The sequence below is a fragment of the Sinocyclocheilus rhinocerous genome, unplaced genomic scaffold (assembly GCF_001515625.1).
Source record: "Sinocyclocheilus rhinocerous isolate Xijiao unplaced genomic scaffold, SAMN03320098_v1.1 scaffold160, whole genome shotgun sequence".
NCBI classification, from domain to species: Eukaryota; Metazoa; Chordata; class Actinopteri; order Cypriniformes; family Cyprinidae; genus Sinocyclocheilus; species Sinocyclocheilus rhinocerous.
In genome coordinates this window covers 357,577-375,238 of record NW_015624563.1, presented here as the reverse complement: position 1 = coordinate 375,238, position 17,662 = coordinate 357,577, and the positions used below count along the sequence as shown (strand labels likewise).

Genomic DNA, 17,662 nt, shown 5'->3' with positions numbered 1-17,662 from the left:
GGCTTTTTTTATTTTTTGGAAGGATGCACAAAGAAATCACTTTGCTATTTAACTACTATTAGACCGGTATTTCACCCAACATATTCTGTTAAGCAAGCTTCAATAATGAGAGCTCAGAGAAAAAACAAATTAGATGAAGAGAACTTGTATGTACAGATACAATATAATATCTAAAGAGAAATAATAATACAATATAATATATAAAGAGAGATAAATGCACAAATTCAGAATGAACTTGAGAGTTTCATAAAGTACGTCTATCTAATTATTATTATTATTATTATTATTATTATTATTATTACTGATACATACAGCAAGGATGTATTTCAAGGATCTATTTCAAATAAATGCTGTTCTTTTAAATTTCCTGTTCAGCAAAAAAAAAAATACAAAAAATAAAAAATAATCATATAATAAAAAAACAAAATGTACAACACAAATCAGCATATTATAATGATTTCTGAAGATCATGTGACACTGAAGACTGGAGAAATGATGCTGAAAATTCAGCTTTGATCACAGAAATAAATTACATTTTAAAATATATTTAAATACAAAACAGTTATTTTAACCCTAAAAAGGGCAACACCATAAAGAGACATCAGAAAATTAATCTATTGCTATTTTCCATCTTATTGGGACTCAAATAATACAATTTCATGATTTTTTTTTATTTTTATTTTTTTATGTTTGTATCCCCCAGGATACAATCGCCACTTTAGGGGTGCTGAACTGAAAGCACTTCAAAAAAATAAAGCATTAAAAAGTTATAGAAGTTTAAGTTTACAGTAAAGATAATGTAGTATAGGCTACTATTTTTTTATTTTATATAAAATAAATATTTGAAAAAATATGTTGCATTCTAAAATTGCTATAAAATCAAAGCCATAGGTTTAACCAAGTTATGTTCCAAATTTGAAGTTGAAATCACAAAAATTGTGGTTTGATGCCGTTTTGTGTCTCAAATCAATCATTTGCTGTCACAATATCACTTCTGTTACAAAACAGTTACTAAATATGAAACCTTGACTGTCAGACCTTTCCAACGATATGTGTTTTGTCAAGATTACAAAAAGATTAGATTTTCTAAAACACAAGCCACAAAGTCTATAGGTTTTTATTTTTTGATTTATACCCCTAAAAGGGTGACGTATCCCCTGAGATACAAACATTTACAGACAGATTACAAAAAATGTAAGCATTTAATTCATAAAATTTCAATGTAAACCTAATAAGCGAATGCTGAACAACAGTTTTTTTAAACATAAGTCCCCTCCAACGTGTGTAAATACGTGAACTAGATCAACCTTGGTGAGCAGAAGAGACTCTTTCAAAAACATTATTATTATTATTATTATTATTAATCAACTTTATTTGAAAAGGGACCATGTACAATTTTAACATAAATGTTTCCATTTCATGCATTGTACCGAATTTAGCCAATGGCTAGTTTTCATCCGCGGTCCTTAGGCAGGTAATCATAATCACAGATAAACATAAAAACAAAATAACAAACACATACAGTACAGTAATACTTATACACATCCCATCAGAGCCAAAAACAGTAAAAATAACGTTCAGTTAAGCCACAACTATATCAGTGTTTACAGATTTGGCTTGCTTTTAAATAAAATTTTAGTTTTAATTTAAACATGTCAATAGATGTGCACATCCTTATGTCTTCTGGTAGAGTGTTCCAGCGAATAATAGCTTTCACTGAGAAAGATGATAACCCAAAGGCAGAAAAAACATAAAAAAATAAATCCCACCAACCCCAATATGTTGAGCAGTAGTGTATTTTAAGAATAGAATATCACACATGAAGTTGAATAAAGGCCTCTGTCTATATTTTGTCCGGATACAGGGGGAAGACGAATAAATTAGATCCATTTGCATTTAGTGAATGATGCAATCATCATACATTTTGACTAGATTATCAATCTTTTAATAACCAATTCTTGATTCCATGGGATCCACTTTATATTAAGTGCCTTTAACTACTACTCTGTGTGCTATTGTGTGTTAATTATGGTTAAGTGCTGACTGAAACATACTAGCCAACCAAGTAATAACATTTAAAAAAAAAAAAACATTCAACAAACAAACATCCAACTAAAATGTTTCAGAAAAAAAAAGTTCCATGAGTGATGTTTAAATAACACTTTGAGAACATTATTAAAGACCAAGAAACTTTGAACAAACGTTAAAGTTACTGGACAAATGTTTGTTCGTAACGTTGAGAGAACCTTGCCAGAATGTTCTGAGAATGTTCCCTGTTAGCTGGGATGATATCAGTGTGCTAAAACTTTAAATCACTTACTTTGAATAGAGTGATAGTCAGCAATGTGGGGTTTAGTAACAAAAGATGCTTTGCTGATTCTGCATTCTGCAGCATTTCTATACAGTTGTTGTGAATGCGGCTTGAAAATGGTAAATATCCTTTAAGTGGAAAGTTTGTGGCTCTGGTCTTGACTCATCGTTTTCCACTCTTAAGATTTGTGTTAGAAAGCATAGAGACTGAAAACAGACTCATTTTTATATAAAACTATTCAGATTTTCGTATGGTAAAATGGTACCCGCTAATCTGTCTGTTTTTCTTTCATTTCTCTTTCTGTTCTGTTTTTCGTGTCGGTTCTTTATGATGTTCTTGAATAGCCCCGTGTGGGTGGAAGACGGTGGTGAGGTACATGGAAAACAAACAAAAAAGACATTAAGACACTTTACATGCCACTTGCTGGAAGTCTACAACCACACGGCCTCTGTAGTGCTTCCTCTGTTCGTGGGCTTGTGTCGTTTTTCAGTCAACTGTTGCTTTTAATCTGATTAGATGCATTGGTTTTATTTTAAGGCAGAGGCTATTTGCACTAAGTGTAAGTAATAGTTAGATGCTAGTAGTTATTTAAATTTAGTGGAAATAGTGGCGTATACTATTTGCAACTCGGTGTATTGTAGTAGCCTACATTATAAAACAGAACACAATAATAATAACATATTCAATTTATATGATTTTATTTATTAAATTCATAAGTGGATGCTACCTTATTGGGACCTTACTTCTCCCTACAGCCCACCTCTAAACCTGTTTATTTCCTTGTATATTTAGACACTTTATTTCTGTTTTTTGAATATTTTCTTTAATGCCGGGTTTGTCACATTAAAAGCTAAAGCCACTGTTCTTCTCTCCACATCACTACTCATGTTACCAGATCCGTTTCTTTTGTCATTTTGTCTGGTTCAACCAGACAATGGTGAGTGGAGTTTGTGCAAATAGCCTTTGCTGAAAAGACAAGTTATTTGCACTTAGTGTTAATAGACAGTCCATTATTTTAATCCTAGAAGTGGCAAAATGTTGTAAAGTTGATATGAAACGGAAATTACGATGTCTTTTCTGCCCTGTGACATATATGAAACAGCTTATTGAAAAAGAAAAAAAATATATAAGGTGGAACTTGATTTTGACTGTTGGGAATTGATTGGATCGTTTACTAATTGCTGAAATTTCATGTGTGTGAAAGGTAAAAAGATATGTTGATGTCCAAAAAAAAAGTATTTATAATAACCACAGCAATATTCCATTTAAAAAAAGTCTAGTTTAAATTTCACGATTTTAAGATGTCGAATGGGGTTCATAGATAGCATATTTTCATGTGTAATAATAATAATGTGCTATAATAATAATAAACAAACAAATACTCAAAATTTTGACATTTTCTAAACTTAAGTGGATCCTATTTATAATTCTGGCCTATTTTATTTTTAAGATTTTAAAATCTCCTATTGACTAAATATGCATCATTAAAATGTAACCAACATCATTAATATTTCCATAGATAATACACTATAACTAGCATTCATCATTGCACTTATTTGCATAATAAATTGTGGCAGGTAATATTATTTTATACCATATAGCCACAATTTATAGCTCAAATATGCTGTTGCATTGCATGCTGATTCTCGTAATGCACGCCCAACAGAAAACAAGTCAAAAGCAGTGCATGTCTGTTGCAGCATTTTATTTATGCAAAACTAAAACCCAAACCTAGAGAAAACGTTGACACTTATTCTTCAGCTGCAGCCACTGGCATTTTATTCAGAAAATTCAAATCTAATTGCTTCATGAGGATGATGTAACATAAGAGACAACAATATTTTTTGCCTGTAATAGATGCATTTAACAGTAGTTTCCATATCTAGACACATACAACCTTTAAAACAAGCCTTTCCATTGAACTAAATTAGTCAAAAGTGTAACTGTACGCTGAACATGTGAAACTGTGCAATCATTTTGCAGTGCAAAGAATCATGAATATGCTCATCAATGTATTAAGATATTCAGTGGGTGGCATGGCTGATTGAAACCAGCTCTTGATGAGCAACAGAACAAAAGCAGAGTTGTAAATGGGAGGATCATAAATAGCATATTCAAGTGCAGCAGAGAGGAAGTGGACTTGTGCTCACTACTAACCACTAACTTTAAGCACTCAAGCTAAGCTCCATTAGATCATCTCAATGGGTAAGTCCTTTTATTCATTTGAAACAAATTCATCTTCATGATGCCTGGTATTCTGTTCATTGTTGCTTTACAGATTTTGCTTTTGGCTTAAAATACTGGGGTAGATCATGGTTATCTGGAGAGGCGATGCAACTTGTGTACATCCCTCCGAACTGATGAAAAAAAGAGAAGGAACTGGCCAATCAGTTTGTCCACACAGCCACCAAAAGGAAGTGACTTCGTGACACAGAAAAAGAGTACGCCAGTGTGGGCCCTGAGAGGAAATGACTTGCACTGTGCGTGAGCCTGAGATCACAGGCCGTCTCCGCTCGTCTCAGCTCTATCAGTCGTGCCTGAACCCTCAACAAACTCGCTCGACTTCCGACTGTACGCCACGCATCAACCAGAGAACATGGTGACAAACACCAGCCAGTACGAATGGCTCTTTCTGTGAAAAAAAAGCGCTGCTTTGGTCATTTGCAACAGTCGCATGCGAAGATGTGCATCCAAGATTTCTGTAACAAGTAAGTGGGTTTCTTCACCTTGGTGCTTTTGTAGTCCTCCTAGAAATCCATAATCTGATAGTCTGCCGCTACATTGATGAATGTACAAAAGAGTATTTTGGCATTATTTGCTGTTTAAACTAGCCTACTGATTCTGCTAGTACTAAAATATTCAAATCGCAAAGCTGTTGCACAATGGTTAAAGTAATTCCCACAAGTTTGAGGGCTACTGCAGTATTGTGGCCTAGTACTGTGCTAGACCAAAAAGTAAATGTGATTGTGATTTCTTGTGGATTTTAAGATGTACAGTAAAAACGTGGGTAGTTTGTGGTGATGGACTGAAGCGCACCCACATGGTGCCCACAAAATACAGCACTGCTTATGCGTGTTGCCCACATATAATCTGTAGTCCGACTCCAGATAAGCTGTAGATTTAATGTAAAGAAAATCTACTTTTCATTCATACTTAGTTTTGCAGTGAGTTGCAAGGGAAACCCCTGCCATACTCAAGGCCGCAAAATGTACTTTACATTACACCTTTACCGCCAAACTCCTACCTCATGTAAAATGTGTTTACATGACCTTTTCAGTCTGGATGCACATGCATCCGTACACATTAGAATACGGGGGCGCATCCAACTGACTGTGAAACTGTTGATGGTGTTATAACTAACCTGTGTAGGCAGATGTTTCAGACAAACATCATGTGCCATTGATGGAGGCTGTGTTACATGTGTAACATCATCTCCTGTTTTATTTTAAAGCCGTTCTTCCGTTTTTAAGTGATGTGCACATATTAGGAGGCAGGAAATGAAAGAAGGACATACGTGCAGAGCAAAAATAATAACTGCAACTGCTGCCCACAGACTCTTTTCTTACCTTTGGTTTGTAATATGCTTTACCATAATAAGAGAATGGCACCCTCAGTGAGAAAAAATGTGTTCAAAATATAAGTAACACTTTAGATTAGGGAACACTGTTTGCAATTAACTAGTTGCTTATTAGCATGCATATTACTAGCATATTGGCTGTTTATTAAAGCACATATTAATGCATGACCATATTCTTGATCCCATAACTCTACCCCATACCTAAACTGAACTACTACAACAACTTAAGGTTAAGGTTACTTACTATCAATAAACAGCAAATTTATTAAGTTTATTGAGGGGAAACTGCATGGTTTAAAAGCGACTGTGCAATGTAGCTTAATAATAATAATTATATATATATATATATATATATGTATATATATATATTTATATATATATGCAAATAAAACCATTATTGGAGTATTTTTACAATACTATTTCAGTCTTTACACTTCAAAATTTCACTGTGAAATTTACTAGCAATTTCTGAGTGAAAATTGTTTCTACCCCAAATTTTATCAGTGTGTAAGCTGTGATTCATACAACATTAATAATAGACCATTTTGCCTGCAAAATGTTGCTAATGTGACCATACATTTCCACAGGAAGAGACTGTCTTATTGACATGTTCAGTGACCGACAAGAGTTTGTTTTGTTTGCTGTGTCATTTAGGATTGCTAAACTTATTGATATTACCATAAAAGACCAGCATGGAAAATCACTCTGACCCAGCCATCCGTGAACAGCTGTACAGAAAACACTAGAAAGAATTAGCGGACAAGTACCAATTATGTCATAGATATAGTGGAATATACAGACATCTAGCGTACTTACTCTACTGATAATATTTCAAGCCACTAACCTGACAAATCCTGATTAATTCATCCTCAGAAGCACCTTATAAACCTGACTTTTCCCACATATGGTTAACCATACAATATGTGGACTAGTTTGAACAGGTGTTTTAATATGACACTCAGCTGTGCTAATGACATTTAAAACCTTGTTCTAGTTTTTACAGGGGACTTACACATTGACTAATGACTAGAATATAAAGCAGACTAGACAACCATACTCTGGTTATCAGCTGTCACAACTTGGCTTGAGTTAGAAATTGCGAGTGAAACACCAGTTTAAGTGAAGATATTTGTAAATATGTTAGCTAGCTGCTGGCCTCGCTAACTCTGGTGATCTGGACAAATGACATCTTAGATTTACTATCAAATCAAATTGATATTAATTTGTCACTTATTTTAGTCAAATTGGTGGGTTGCTAGATGAGGTATTTTATCCAGCCAGTTTAAAGTGACTTTCAGCATTCAGTTTAGGTCATTTTGGATGTCGGATGTATATTTACAGTTTTATTGAATGGTTTTATCTGTTAATTTGTTGTTGGTGTAGTAGTTTTATGAAGGTCTCAGCTTCTGTACTTTGCCTAGTAAGTCAGTACAGTGTGACAGACACCTCTTCAACATTATATCACCTTACAGGACACTGTATATTGTTATACTCACCCACACCAGAGCAGGTCAAGTTCTGGTCATTGTGGATGGAAACGTTGTTAAATGTCTCAAGCAGTCTTGTGTGGAAACTCTGACACGCCACTGAGGTACGATTGCTTTCATAGTGGAAATTGATACTATTCACTTCACAAATTCCTGGTCTTATTGTGAATAGTGCTATTCCAAAGAATAAACTTTTACTCATAATCTTTAATCAAACTGTACTAACTCGCACTGCCTCTGAAACAACTTTACATTTCCACTGATGTCATCATAACAATGTGGGTGGGGAAAATAGCCAAAAATGTTTCAGTTCCCTTCTTTTTCTTCTTCTTCTTGTGGACTGGCTGACTTGAACTCGTGTACTTTCAAGAAGGGGGAACATTAGAGTGAGCATTGTGGTTGTGTGTGCATTTGTGAATGCCTATTGCCTACTAGACAAGCATATTTACTTCTTCATTTCCCACATTTCTGATCGTATGCATATTCGTACACACACACAAAAAGACTAAATTTGTATAAATTATTACATTAGCTCATACTCCAACCATGTGGCTCCATTCTGGTACATTACGTCAACTTTATGTCATGATCCATTTAATTTCCAAAGGATAAACGAGTTCTGTGCTAAATTTTATCCTCTGAAATACCTCACATTTCAAAAATAAATTTGACTGTAAACTATGTTTGACATCTTAGCACTTCATGCTTATCAACACATGGAGTTACGTTTCTAACAACAGGATCAGGAAGTTGTTTGAACAAGGCTGAAATCTCCCCCACCCACCCTGTTTTTTGATAGTTTCGATAGAGCATGATCATCCTGTGTCTGATTACCATCTGTGTTTGTTTGGTTTTTTTTTGTGTGTTTTTTTTTTGGAGATTTAAGATGAATACTTCATAGAGTAACCCATGTGTTTGTTTGCAATAGCAGGGCGCTGCTGGGTCATTCTAGTTTTTTGGTTACACTTTATTTTAAGGCGTCTGTAATGATATAATTAAGTAATGAGTAATATATATGTGTGTGTGTGTGTGTGCGTGTGTGTGCGTGTGTGCGTGTGCGTCTGTGTGTGCGTGCGTCTGTGTGTGCGTCTGTGTGTGTGTGTGTGTGTGTGTGTGTATAATGTTGGAAATTTACCACAGGGACATACATAATGTAAACAAAAAATAGTAAATATAAAGCAGTGGTTAATTTGATGAGAAAAAGTTTGGATACAAACTCAGTTTACATGTTTTAATTTTAATTAAAAATTAACTTTTATATTGTTTGGAACATGTAAAAAATGTCATAAAATGTTGAGAATTTTAAAAAATGCTGTAAAATACTTCGAAGTATTTGAAAACCTTTGTCTGCCTAATAATTTGTGATAATTGTTCAAAATAAAACACCCTTTTGAAAATAATGATTAAAATGTGTAGAGAAGTGTAAAAAAAAATGTATGTATGTTGTGTACACCACATGACATTTTTAGAGGCATTACATTTAAAGTCATCTGGCATAACATTTTATTCTTTCTTTCTTTCTTTCTTTTGTTTTAAGCTCTAAAATCGTATAAATATTAGAAAAATGATTGCTTGCCTAATCAAACTTATGTGGTGTTACCAACATGGTGAACAATAAAACAGAAAATGATATATTGGAAAACTATATATATATATATATATATATATATCTTAAACATACATATACTATGTATCATGGTCAATAATAATTATGTATTCATATAGTTAATTCATGATTTGTTTAAAAAAAGAAGAAAGAAAAAAATTTTTAACACATTTTTTTTGAAAATAATGATTAAGTTGTGTAAGGAAGATATGTTGTGCATGACAGATTTTTTAAAAGCATTACATTTAAACTTTTGTTGAAAATTTTTCTTTTGTTTGTTTTTTTTGTGTTTTTTTTTTTTGTAGGGCAAATTACTTTTTTAATACTTTGGTTCGAGACTTTATTCAAATAGTAATAGTGGTGCTGGCTTAGAAACACTTCTTAAAAAAGAAAAGAAACATAATTATATTCATTTGCCCAAGTGTCAACAAAACACATTTGCCTCTAACTTGTGTTAAATGACACCTGATGCCAATCATGGTCGGAAACATTGAGCAACAGAGATGAACAGACAGTCTGCGGGTAGAGCTCCTCGGCAGACTCTTTTTAACCTCATTACATCAACATCAAATCCTCAAGAGAAAGAAGAACTTCTATATGAAGGCATGCCGCTGCCAGAAACAAGCTGCAATGGAATTAAAACGTGGTTGCTGGTCTTTTAATTTCCTTGAAGTGAAGTCTGTAAGACGGTCAAGATCATTTTGCTGACCTTGCAACACTAAACTTCTACTTAACTCCTAAAAATAGCGTCCCTTTGCCACAAGCACGCTCCTGGACCATAATTCTGTGGTCGGATATTATAATGTCATGATGAGATGCACTACGCTACCATTACTTTTCTCATTTTGGTCATGATTGTCCCATGGGATTCTAATCTCCCCACTCCACCCAGTGTTAGACGGACTTTCCTCCGTTCCCGTCTGTATCTGCTGACTGGCACTCAGACCTCCAGTATTACGGATAAGCAATAGCAAATTCCACTGTGTGCTCCACACACAGCCCAGGAGGGGCTCGAACTTTCCAAAGGAAATGTAGGGTTTCGTGTCCTTTCTATGTGCTGGTCAGATTCAAGGTTTTTGCTGGAGGTTTGGAGATAGCTGTGAATTCTGTGGTGAGACGAGCATGTCCTCAAACTCTTGATGCTCTCTGGTCTCTTCTGGCAGTATGTTGAGACAGAGTAAAGCAGTGCAGAGCATCAGAAGATGTGTCAGCAGAAGGTAAGCGTGTGGGATCATGGGACGCATGGGGGGTTATTTGGAGAAGTTTGTTTAGGTGAAGTACAATTATGTGGTGTTTATGATCACAAAATACTGTTAAGTTGTCATATTCCTGGGAATTCGCTTGATATTACTAATATGCTACACTGTAAAAAATGACAGTGAATTTAACGGTAAAAGACTGTAAAAATGCTACAGTAAAAACCTGTTAAATGGTTAACGGTAAATTCACCTACTATATACGGTGAAAAACTGTATTGGACATTACATGTATTGGACATTAATTTTACGGTAGTATACCATTTTTTGGAAGTGAAAAAGAACGTATAATTTACAGTGAATATCCGTAAATTGACATTCCCAGAATTCCCTGCGTTACATTTCAAATTTGATGTTTTTTTGTTGAAATAACTATGTTTCTTCTTAGTTTTTTCTTATCAGTTTTGTATATTAGGGTCGTATGTTACACCTAATGTTATAATTTAATATAATAATTAAGTTAAAACCGTAAAACCGAAAACGTTGCTACCGTATTTTTTACGGTAAAATTCCGGCAACCACAGCTGCCGTTTTTTTACCGTAAATTTTACGGAATTTTTTTTACAGTGTATGTAGAAACTGTGGATGTATAGCAGGAATTTTGTTGTGGTTCCTGTGATTGTTAGTGCTTTTGGATGGCTGTTGTGTGTTTTTTCATTGTTTATGATTGTCTCATCTGTGTTTTGACTGAGTTTTATCACTTTGTTTAAAGGAATGTCTTTTAATTTGTTTGGTCTGTGATTTGTCATGTCTGGTTCCAGTATTATCTGTTCAGATGTTGAAGGTTTTTGTTTTGCACAGTGGTTCTCAGCCTTTTTGACTCCAAGGCCCCACAACGTCCACAAAAATATTCACAGGCCTCTTGACTTCTCCAGTTGGGATTTTTTTGGATAAGTATTAAGAATGAGGATTTTGAAAAATATATTTTCACTCACAATTTCTAGCCAATTAAGAACACAATGACAAGTCAGTAAGTGAGTTTATCTGTTTGTCTTGATGGCATTTAATGTCCCGACAACCTCTGTATAGTGCCATTTAGCAACTTGTTAGCGGCCACCTTTTTCATGATGACTAAAAGCTTTAAAAAAATCAGAAGGGGGTGTTACTGACTAAATTTATGTTGTAGAATAAAATGTGAAAATAGATTGAGCTTGAGTTCACCACAGACCTTATTTCAGGCATTTAACTAAAAACACTTTCAAAAAACCCATTAACTTCAGGATCACGGAGCTGCAAATTTTAAAATGCAAACTCTGGGTTTTGGCCTATACAAAAATATATAATTCCTGCAGCACGTTATTAAAGGTACACTACAGAATTCTGGTACGTTACTTGCAGAGGAGCATTGTTCTGGTTTATTACATCAGTACATCAGAAGTGCTCTTCTGCACAAATGAATCTTTTGATTTGAGGTTTACCCATGGTTGCCCATGAACGGCATCTCAGAGTGAATCTGATTAATTACGCCAAGACCTCTGATTATAAGAAACTTCTACAAGATGTTTATCAAAAAAAATATGTCATCTGAGCTACTACACATATCTGATGCCATTCTTAACCTTCTTTTCTTTACATAATAGTAGGTGAATTGGAAGAAGGCGAGATTCCCGTTTTAAACATTTGCGTGTGTGTGTGTGTGTGTGTGCGCGCGCAGTTTTTTCTAATGCAAGATTAAATGAGAAATCCTCTGTAATGTATAGGCCTACTTTTCAGTAGAGATGCCCAACAGTACAGAAAGTTCTTAATAATAGGTCTACGAACTTAAAAAGTAAAATTCATTAAGACAAACTTTGAATGTTGGTGTGACAGAACTCTGAAACTTTGCTTAACTGTTTATAAGCTAATGTCGTTGATAAGCCTTAAAGTTTAAATGTTTGAATGTGTAGGCTAATGTTTTATGTAATGCAATATTTCTAAAAATATTACCAGTAATTTCAGTAATTTACTGCTGGTTAAGGTTACTCCGGAAGTCAAATGCTGTTTCATGTTGACTAGTGTGGAACATTCTGTGCAATTTACTGTAAGGTTCAGTTTGTTAACATTAGATATGCATTAGGTGTCATAAATTATCAATGGAAAATACCACTTTGGTAAGACTTTATAATAATGTTCCATTAGTTGCCATTGGTTAATGCATTAACCAACAACGAGCAATACATTTGTTACAGTCTTTATTAATCTCTATTAAGGTGAGTTAATAAAAATACAACTGTTAGTTCATTTTGGCTCAAGTCCATTAAATTATATTAACATACAGCTTTTGATTTTAATACAGTATTAGTAAATGTTGAAATTAACATCAACTATGATCAATAGATAGTTCATTTTAACTAATGGAAACACTTAAGGCTGCATTTATTTGATAAAAATACAGTAAAAACAGCAATATTATAACATATTATTACAATTTCAAACAACCGTTTTCTATTTGAATATATTTTAAAATGAAATGTATTCCTGTGATCAAAGCTGAATTTTCAGCATCATTACTCCAGTCTTCAGTGTCACATGATCCTTCAGAAATCACTCTAATATGCAGATTTGATGCTCAAGAAACATTTTTTATTATAATTATTATTATTATCAATGTTAAGAACAGTTGTGCTGCTTCATATTTTTGTGGAAACTGTTATACATTTTTCTTTACTGTCACCTTTGATCAATTTAATGTATCCTTTACTGAATAGAAGTATTAATTTCTTCAAAATAAATAAATAGTGTGCATTTAAATATATATATATATATATATATATAAAGACCCCTAACTTTTGAGTAGTAGTGTGCATTTAAATTAATATATATTTTAATGACCATTGTTTTTATTGCTTGGCAGAGTCTTACGTGCAGCAGAGGAAACAACATCCAGCAACGTTTTTCCTTTTAAGATCGTCCACTTCAGTAAGAGACACCGAACGTGGTATTTCTCAGCAGCGAGTGAGGATGAGAGAAAGGTGAGCTCACGCTGTAGGCATGTCAAATAGCATTGCACAACTATGAACTGTTTTTAAGGATTAATGTTTTTGTTTTTTTTATCTCTTATAGAAATGGATGCGGAACTTAAGAAAAGAAATCAGCTATTATAATGATAAAAGAGATCTGCCTCTTCCAAGGTAAAACCTACTGTCTGCTCACATTAAATCAACGTCATTGAAATGCTCAGTCACTGATAAGTGCATGTTGTACTTATAACACATATTTTCATTTGTGCTTTTAAAACCACTAATGATGCATGAATTGTATTTATATTATTCTTACACAATAGGGTTTTTACCTTCACATCTTATCTTCGATTTCTTGGGAATTTCTTTTACAGCTGTAACCTCTTCCTCTTCCTCTTTCTTAACCTCTTCCTCTTCACTGCTTGTTAATGCAATTCTTCATTGGCATTGTTAGCTGCGTCTTCTGAGTCACCTTTCTCTCAAATTTCTTGTTTAAATAGTGATGATTTAGATTCGGAGAGTATATATGGGCAGTTAGAGGAGCCGCTGGACATCAGTCCTGTTGAAGAAGATCCTGAAGCAGGTAAACATTTTTACAAATTTCATAGTAGTATTTAATAGTTTCCTTTCATGTAACAAAGTATATGTCTAAAACTGTTTAAATTATATAAATTATTATATCATTTTTTAAAAACGGTTTATTCTTATTTTACTAAATACTTTTACTCTGTAAATAAATCAATTGCAAAACAATAAATGCAATTAAAAATTGTGCTTGACTCAATTTATGTGCATTGTGCATGACTTAACTTATGTATTTTCATTTAGATTATATGATACATGATGAAGACAGCGATGGAGACGATGGATCGCCAGTGTCAGCAGGTAGATGCTTGATTTTCTGTCATTTCTTCACTCTCAGAAAAAAACGGACGCAGCTGTCACAGAGCTAAAAGGTACAAAAGTTGACATATTTGTTAGGGATGTAACGATTCACTGAAAAGAAAAAATGCCATCTAAACTTTTCTAAAGACAGTAAGTTCCCCTCAGACATACATTCATATAAACTCCTACCCCTAACTGAATCGCGATTTGTTTAGCATCTCAACCGATTTGAATCGTCGCATATTTGAATCGATTTTCAACCGGCTCGCGGTTAATCGTTATATCCCTAATATCTGTACCTTTATTTACCCCTAAAAGGTAGAACCTCAAGGGAACATACCTTTTGAAAGGGTGATCGTTTTGAAGCCAGTGATAGTTTTGCACCTATTTTCTACGAGTGAATGGGTGGAAATTAGTGATTGTCACATTTCGAGACACCTTTGTAGTTGTATTCAGATTTGCTGAGAATATTTAGCACTATAACCACACGGTGGAATGACTGTTTGATGTGTTTTTCCAGGTCGACCCACGGTTCCTCCCCAAATCAAATAAATAAGTAACACAAATAAAAAAAATCTCTTCATATAAACAAAATCAGGCTTTGTCTGTGGTCTTTCCTTTTAAAATTAGCAGGGTGATCGTTTTGAAGCCAGTGATAGTTTTGCACCTATTTTCTACGAGTGAATGGGTGGAAATTAGTGATTGTCACATTTCGAGACACCTTTGTAGTTGTATTCAGATTTGCTGAGAATATTTAGCACTATAACCACACGGTGGAATGACTGTTTGATGTGTTTTTCCAGGTCGACCCACGGTTCCTCCTCCACCGTATCCTCCACCCCCTGTTCCTGTTCAACCGAGAGAAAGCCGTCTCACGAAGGGACCGCTGCCTCCGCTCCCCCCTCCATTCAAAAAACCGTCCTGTACAAGCAAAGGTCCTCCTCCGCCGCTGCCGTACGCCCCGCACCTAGAGAAACCAGACGTACACCTGTCAAACAGAGGCCCTGGTGGCCCCATGCCTCCTTTACCCCCTCCAAACAGCATGAAGTCCATGTCAGGCCCGTTTTCCACAATGCCTGTTTGCGAAAAGAAGCCGAATGCCTCTCTGATTGGGAATACGGCGGCTACTTTACCCATCGTTGAGAACTTGCAGAAAGTGATTCTGAACTCGTCGAAACCGTCCATTTCTAGCCAGCACCTGGGGGTGAAGCCCACAGCTGTACCCCGGCCCGTCTCGCCTCACCTGTCCGGTTCTGTCAGCAACAGATTGCTCGGTCAGATACCCAAGCCTCCGTTACCATCCAAACCGAAACCCAACAGACCCTCCTTCCAGTAAGTGTCTTTCATTCTCCTCACTGAGATCTGTGTCTGGTTTGGTGTTTTGTTGAGTTGCACCGCAGAGACTTTTATGGCTATAAATGTATTTAGGGCTGCTGTTTAAAGGGTTAAATACATTCATGCTCAGTCCTGTTATTAAAAAAAGAATAACAACTGCATTCTTTAGCTAGAATGACTTTTTACACACATATGTGAGAGAGTTAAACCACACATGTGAGAGGACCAAAGCAGCAGTGTCGAAGTTTAGAATAAAACTTCTTATATTACAAATGCTTAAAGAGTCTTATAATATACAAGTGTTTGTGTTTGCATAAAACATTACAAATATTTTTTTTTTTAAATCAACGTCTTTGTGTTCATGTTGATGTCATAGGGTTTTGAAAAACATTATTCGTTTTCAAGAAATGTAATGATTCTGAAAATGTCATGTGGTGTAACCAAATAAGAATTAGAATTAAACATTTCTTTACACCTTTGAATACATGCGAGCATACACATCTTAATCATTATTATAACAGTGATTTAATTAGCTTAATATTGAATTTTATATGATATTCTATTCAGTACTTTTCAAGGCAAAAAGTATTTTACAATTAATTGAATGCATAAATATTACGTTTTTTGGAAATTTATACTTGATATTTTAAAACCTGAGCTAACCTTGCCTTGTATTATTAATGTCATGAGAGGTCCTCTTTATCATCATATCATATCAATTTCCTTTTTTATGTTTTTTCTCTTTTTTTTCCTGCATGTATCTGCATGTCAGTAATACCACATGACTCTGATTTTTTTAATTAAAATTATTAATTAATTAATTTATTTATTTATTCAGTCATTCATTTATATATATTATAGTTAGTTTAATTATTTATTTATTTGTTGTTGTTGTTTACAGTATAATTTATTTATATATATTATATAAAAAAAAAAAATTATGAGAAATAATAATTCAAGTTTTGAATTAAAGAAATCGACTTTCAACATTTAGCTTGTTTGGATGTTGGTTAGACTCCAGGAGATTATTTATACAAATTGTCTGCGCCTTTTTCTCAGAAGAGCATCGCCGGATGGACAGAGTTTTCGTTCTTCTATTGAAGAAAACCCTTTAAAAAAACGAGTGCCAGGCAAAATTGAAGAAGACTCAGATGATGAGGACTATGAAAATGTAAGTTCACCTCGTCTGTAATATTGCTGATATCGCTTGAGCTCAACTCAAGTTACTTCAGGAAAACGGCCATTTAACACACTGATATTGTGGAAACAAATTCTAGTTCATTTTTAAATTAGACATATTTTTACTTAAAAAGAAAGAGAAAAAGAAAAAACGTGTAGGTGCTCCAGGTGCAGCTGAAAAGCCTAGACGTTTCAGGAAGTGCTGTGTACACCTAGGCTTAAGTTTGAGCGTTTTAAGGAGTGATGTTAAACATCTTTATAAACTTTCCTCTGTCTATCGAAGCAGAAACCACGAGTCACTAACTCAATGTCTTGCTGAATCGAAATAGATTGTGGAGGATTTGACATAATTTCTCAATCCATCTATTTTGTTTTGCTGTTGCAACATTTACCAAGATAAGTTCTTTTTTAAACATAGGGTCACCTAACCTTTGACCTGGTTTTGTCACAATAATAATAATGCCTTTTGTCACATGTTTTTTTTTCTTTCTGATCAGGTGAATTTGCCTCCCTCTGTCTTCGTGGACACAATGGAAACCAGTAATGTTGAAAGGTAAATAAAAAATATTTGTGTTTATTACATTCATTTTGTGAAGTTTGGTTACTCCAAGCAATTAATGGTTTGATGCGTCCTTTGTGAAAAATACACATTGGGATACACACAATAAAGAACCTGAATCCTTTAGAACAGTGTTTGTTTGTTTCTTTGTCCGAAACAATATTTGAAGTCATATACAGTATATGAGCATGATAGTTGTATTTTTCTTTGTATTTCTGCCCTCTAGTGGAATGGAGTTGTAATTGCACTGTTTTTGCTTGAATAGGCAGATTGACTTGTGGTGATCCAACAGAACCTCTGATCTAGTTCATGAGTCACTGTGTTCGATTGCATTGTTAATTGTGTCTTCACTTACTGATTACAGATTATTTAAGGATACATACACCTGCCCACCGAACGGTCTGTACTGCATCCGCAAATCAGGAACAGGAAAAACATCACAGGTACAGACAACTCAATATGCATTTTCAGGGTTAATAAATACAGATTATATATATATATATATATATATATATATAATTTTATTCT

The 17,662-nt window shown here is 34.3% G+C and overlaps 1 protein-coding gene across 1 annotated transcript in view; it reads left to right on the top strand.

Annotated features, from left to right (window-relative positions):
- Positions 1-17,662, top strand: part of LOC107743173 (SH3 domain-binding protein 2-like) — a 46,177-nt gene that overhangs the window by 27,272 nt on the left and 1,243 nt on the right. Inside the window, exons 3-10 of the mRNA XM_016556309.1 lie at positions 13,071-13,188; positions 13,280-13,347; positions 13,677-13,759; positions 14,005-14,061; positions 14,865-15,393; positions 16,459-16,567; positions 17,073-17,128; positions 17,499-17,577. Of these exons, the coding sequence (XP_016411795.1) occupies positions 13,071-13,188; positions 13,280-13,347; positions 13,677-13,759; positions 14,005-14,061; positions 14,865-15,393; positions 16,459-16,567; positions 17,073-17,128; positions 17,499-17,577 (1,099 nt within the window). The remainder of the gene's footprint in view (positions 1-13,070; positions 13,189-13,279; positions 13,348-13,676; positions 13,760-14,004; positions 14,062-14,864; positions 15,394-16,458; positions 16,568-17,072; positions 17,129-17,498; positions 17,578-17,662) is intronic.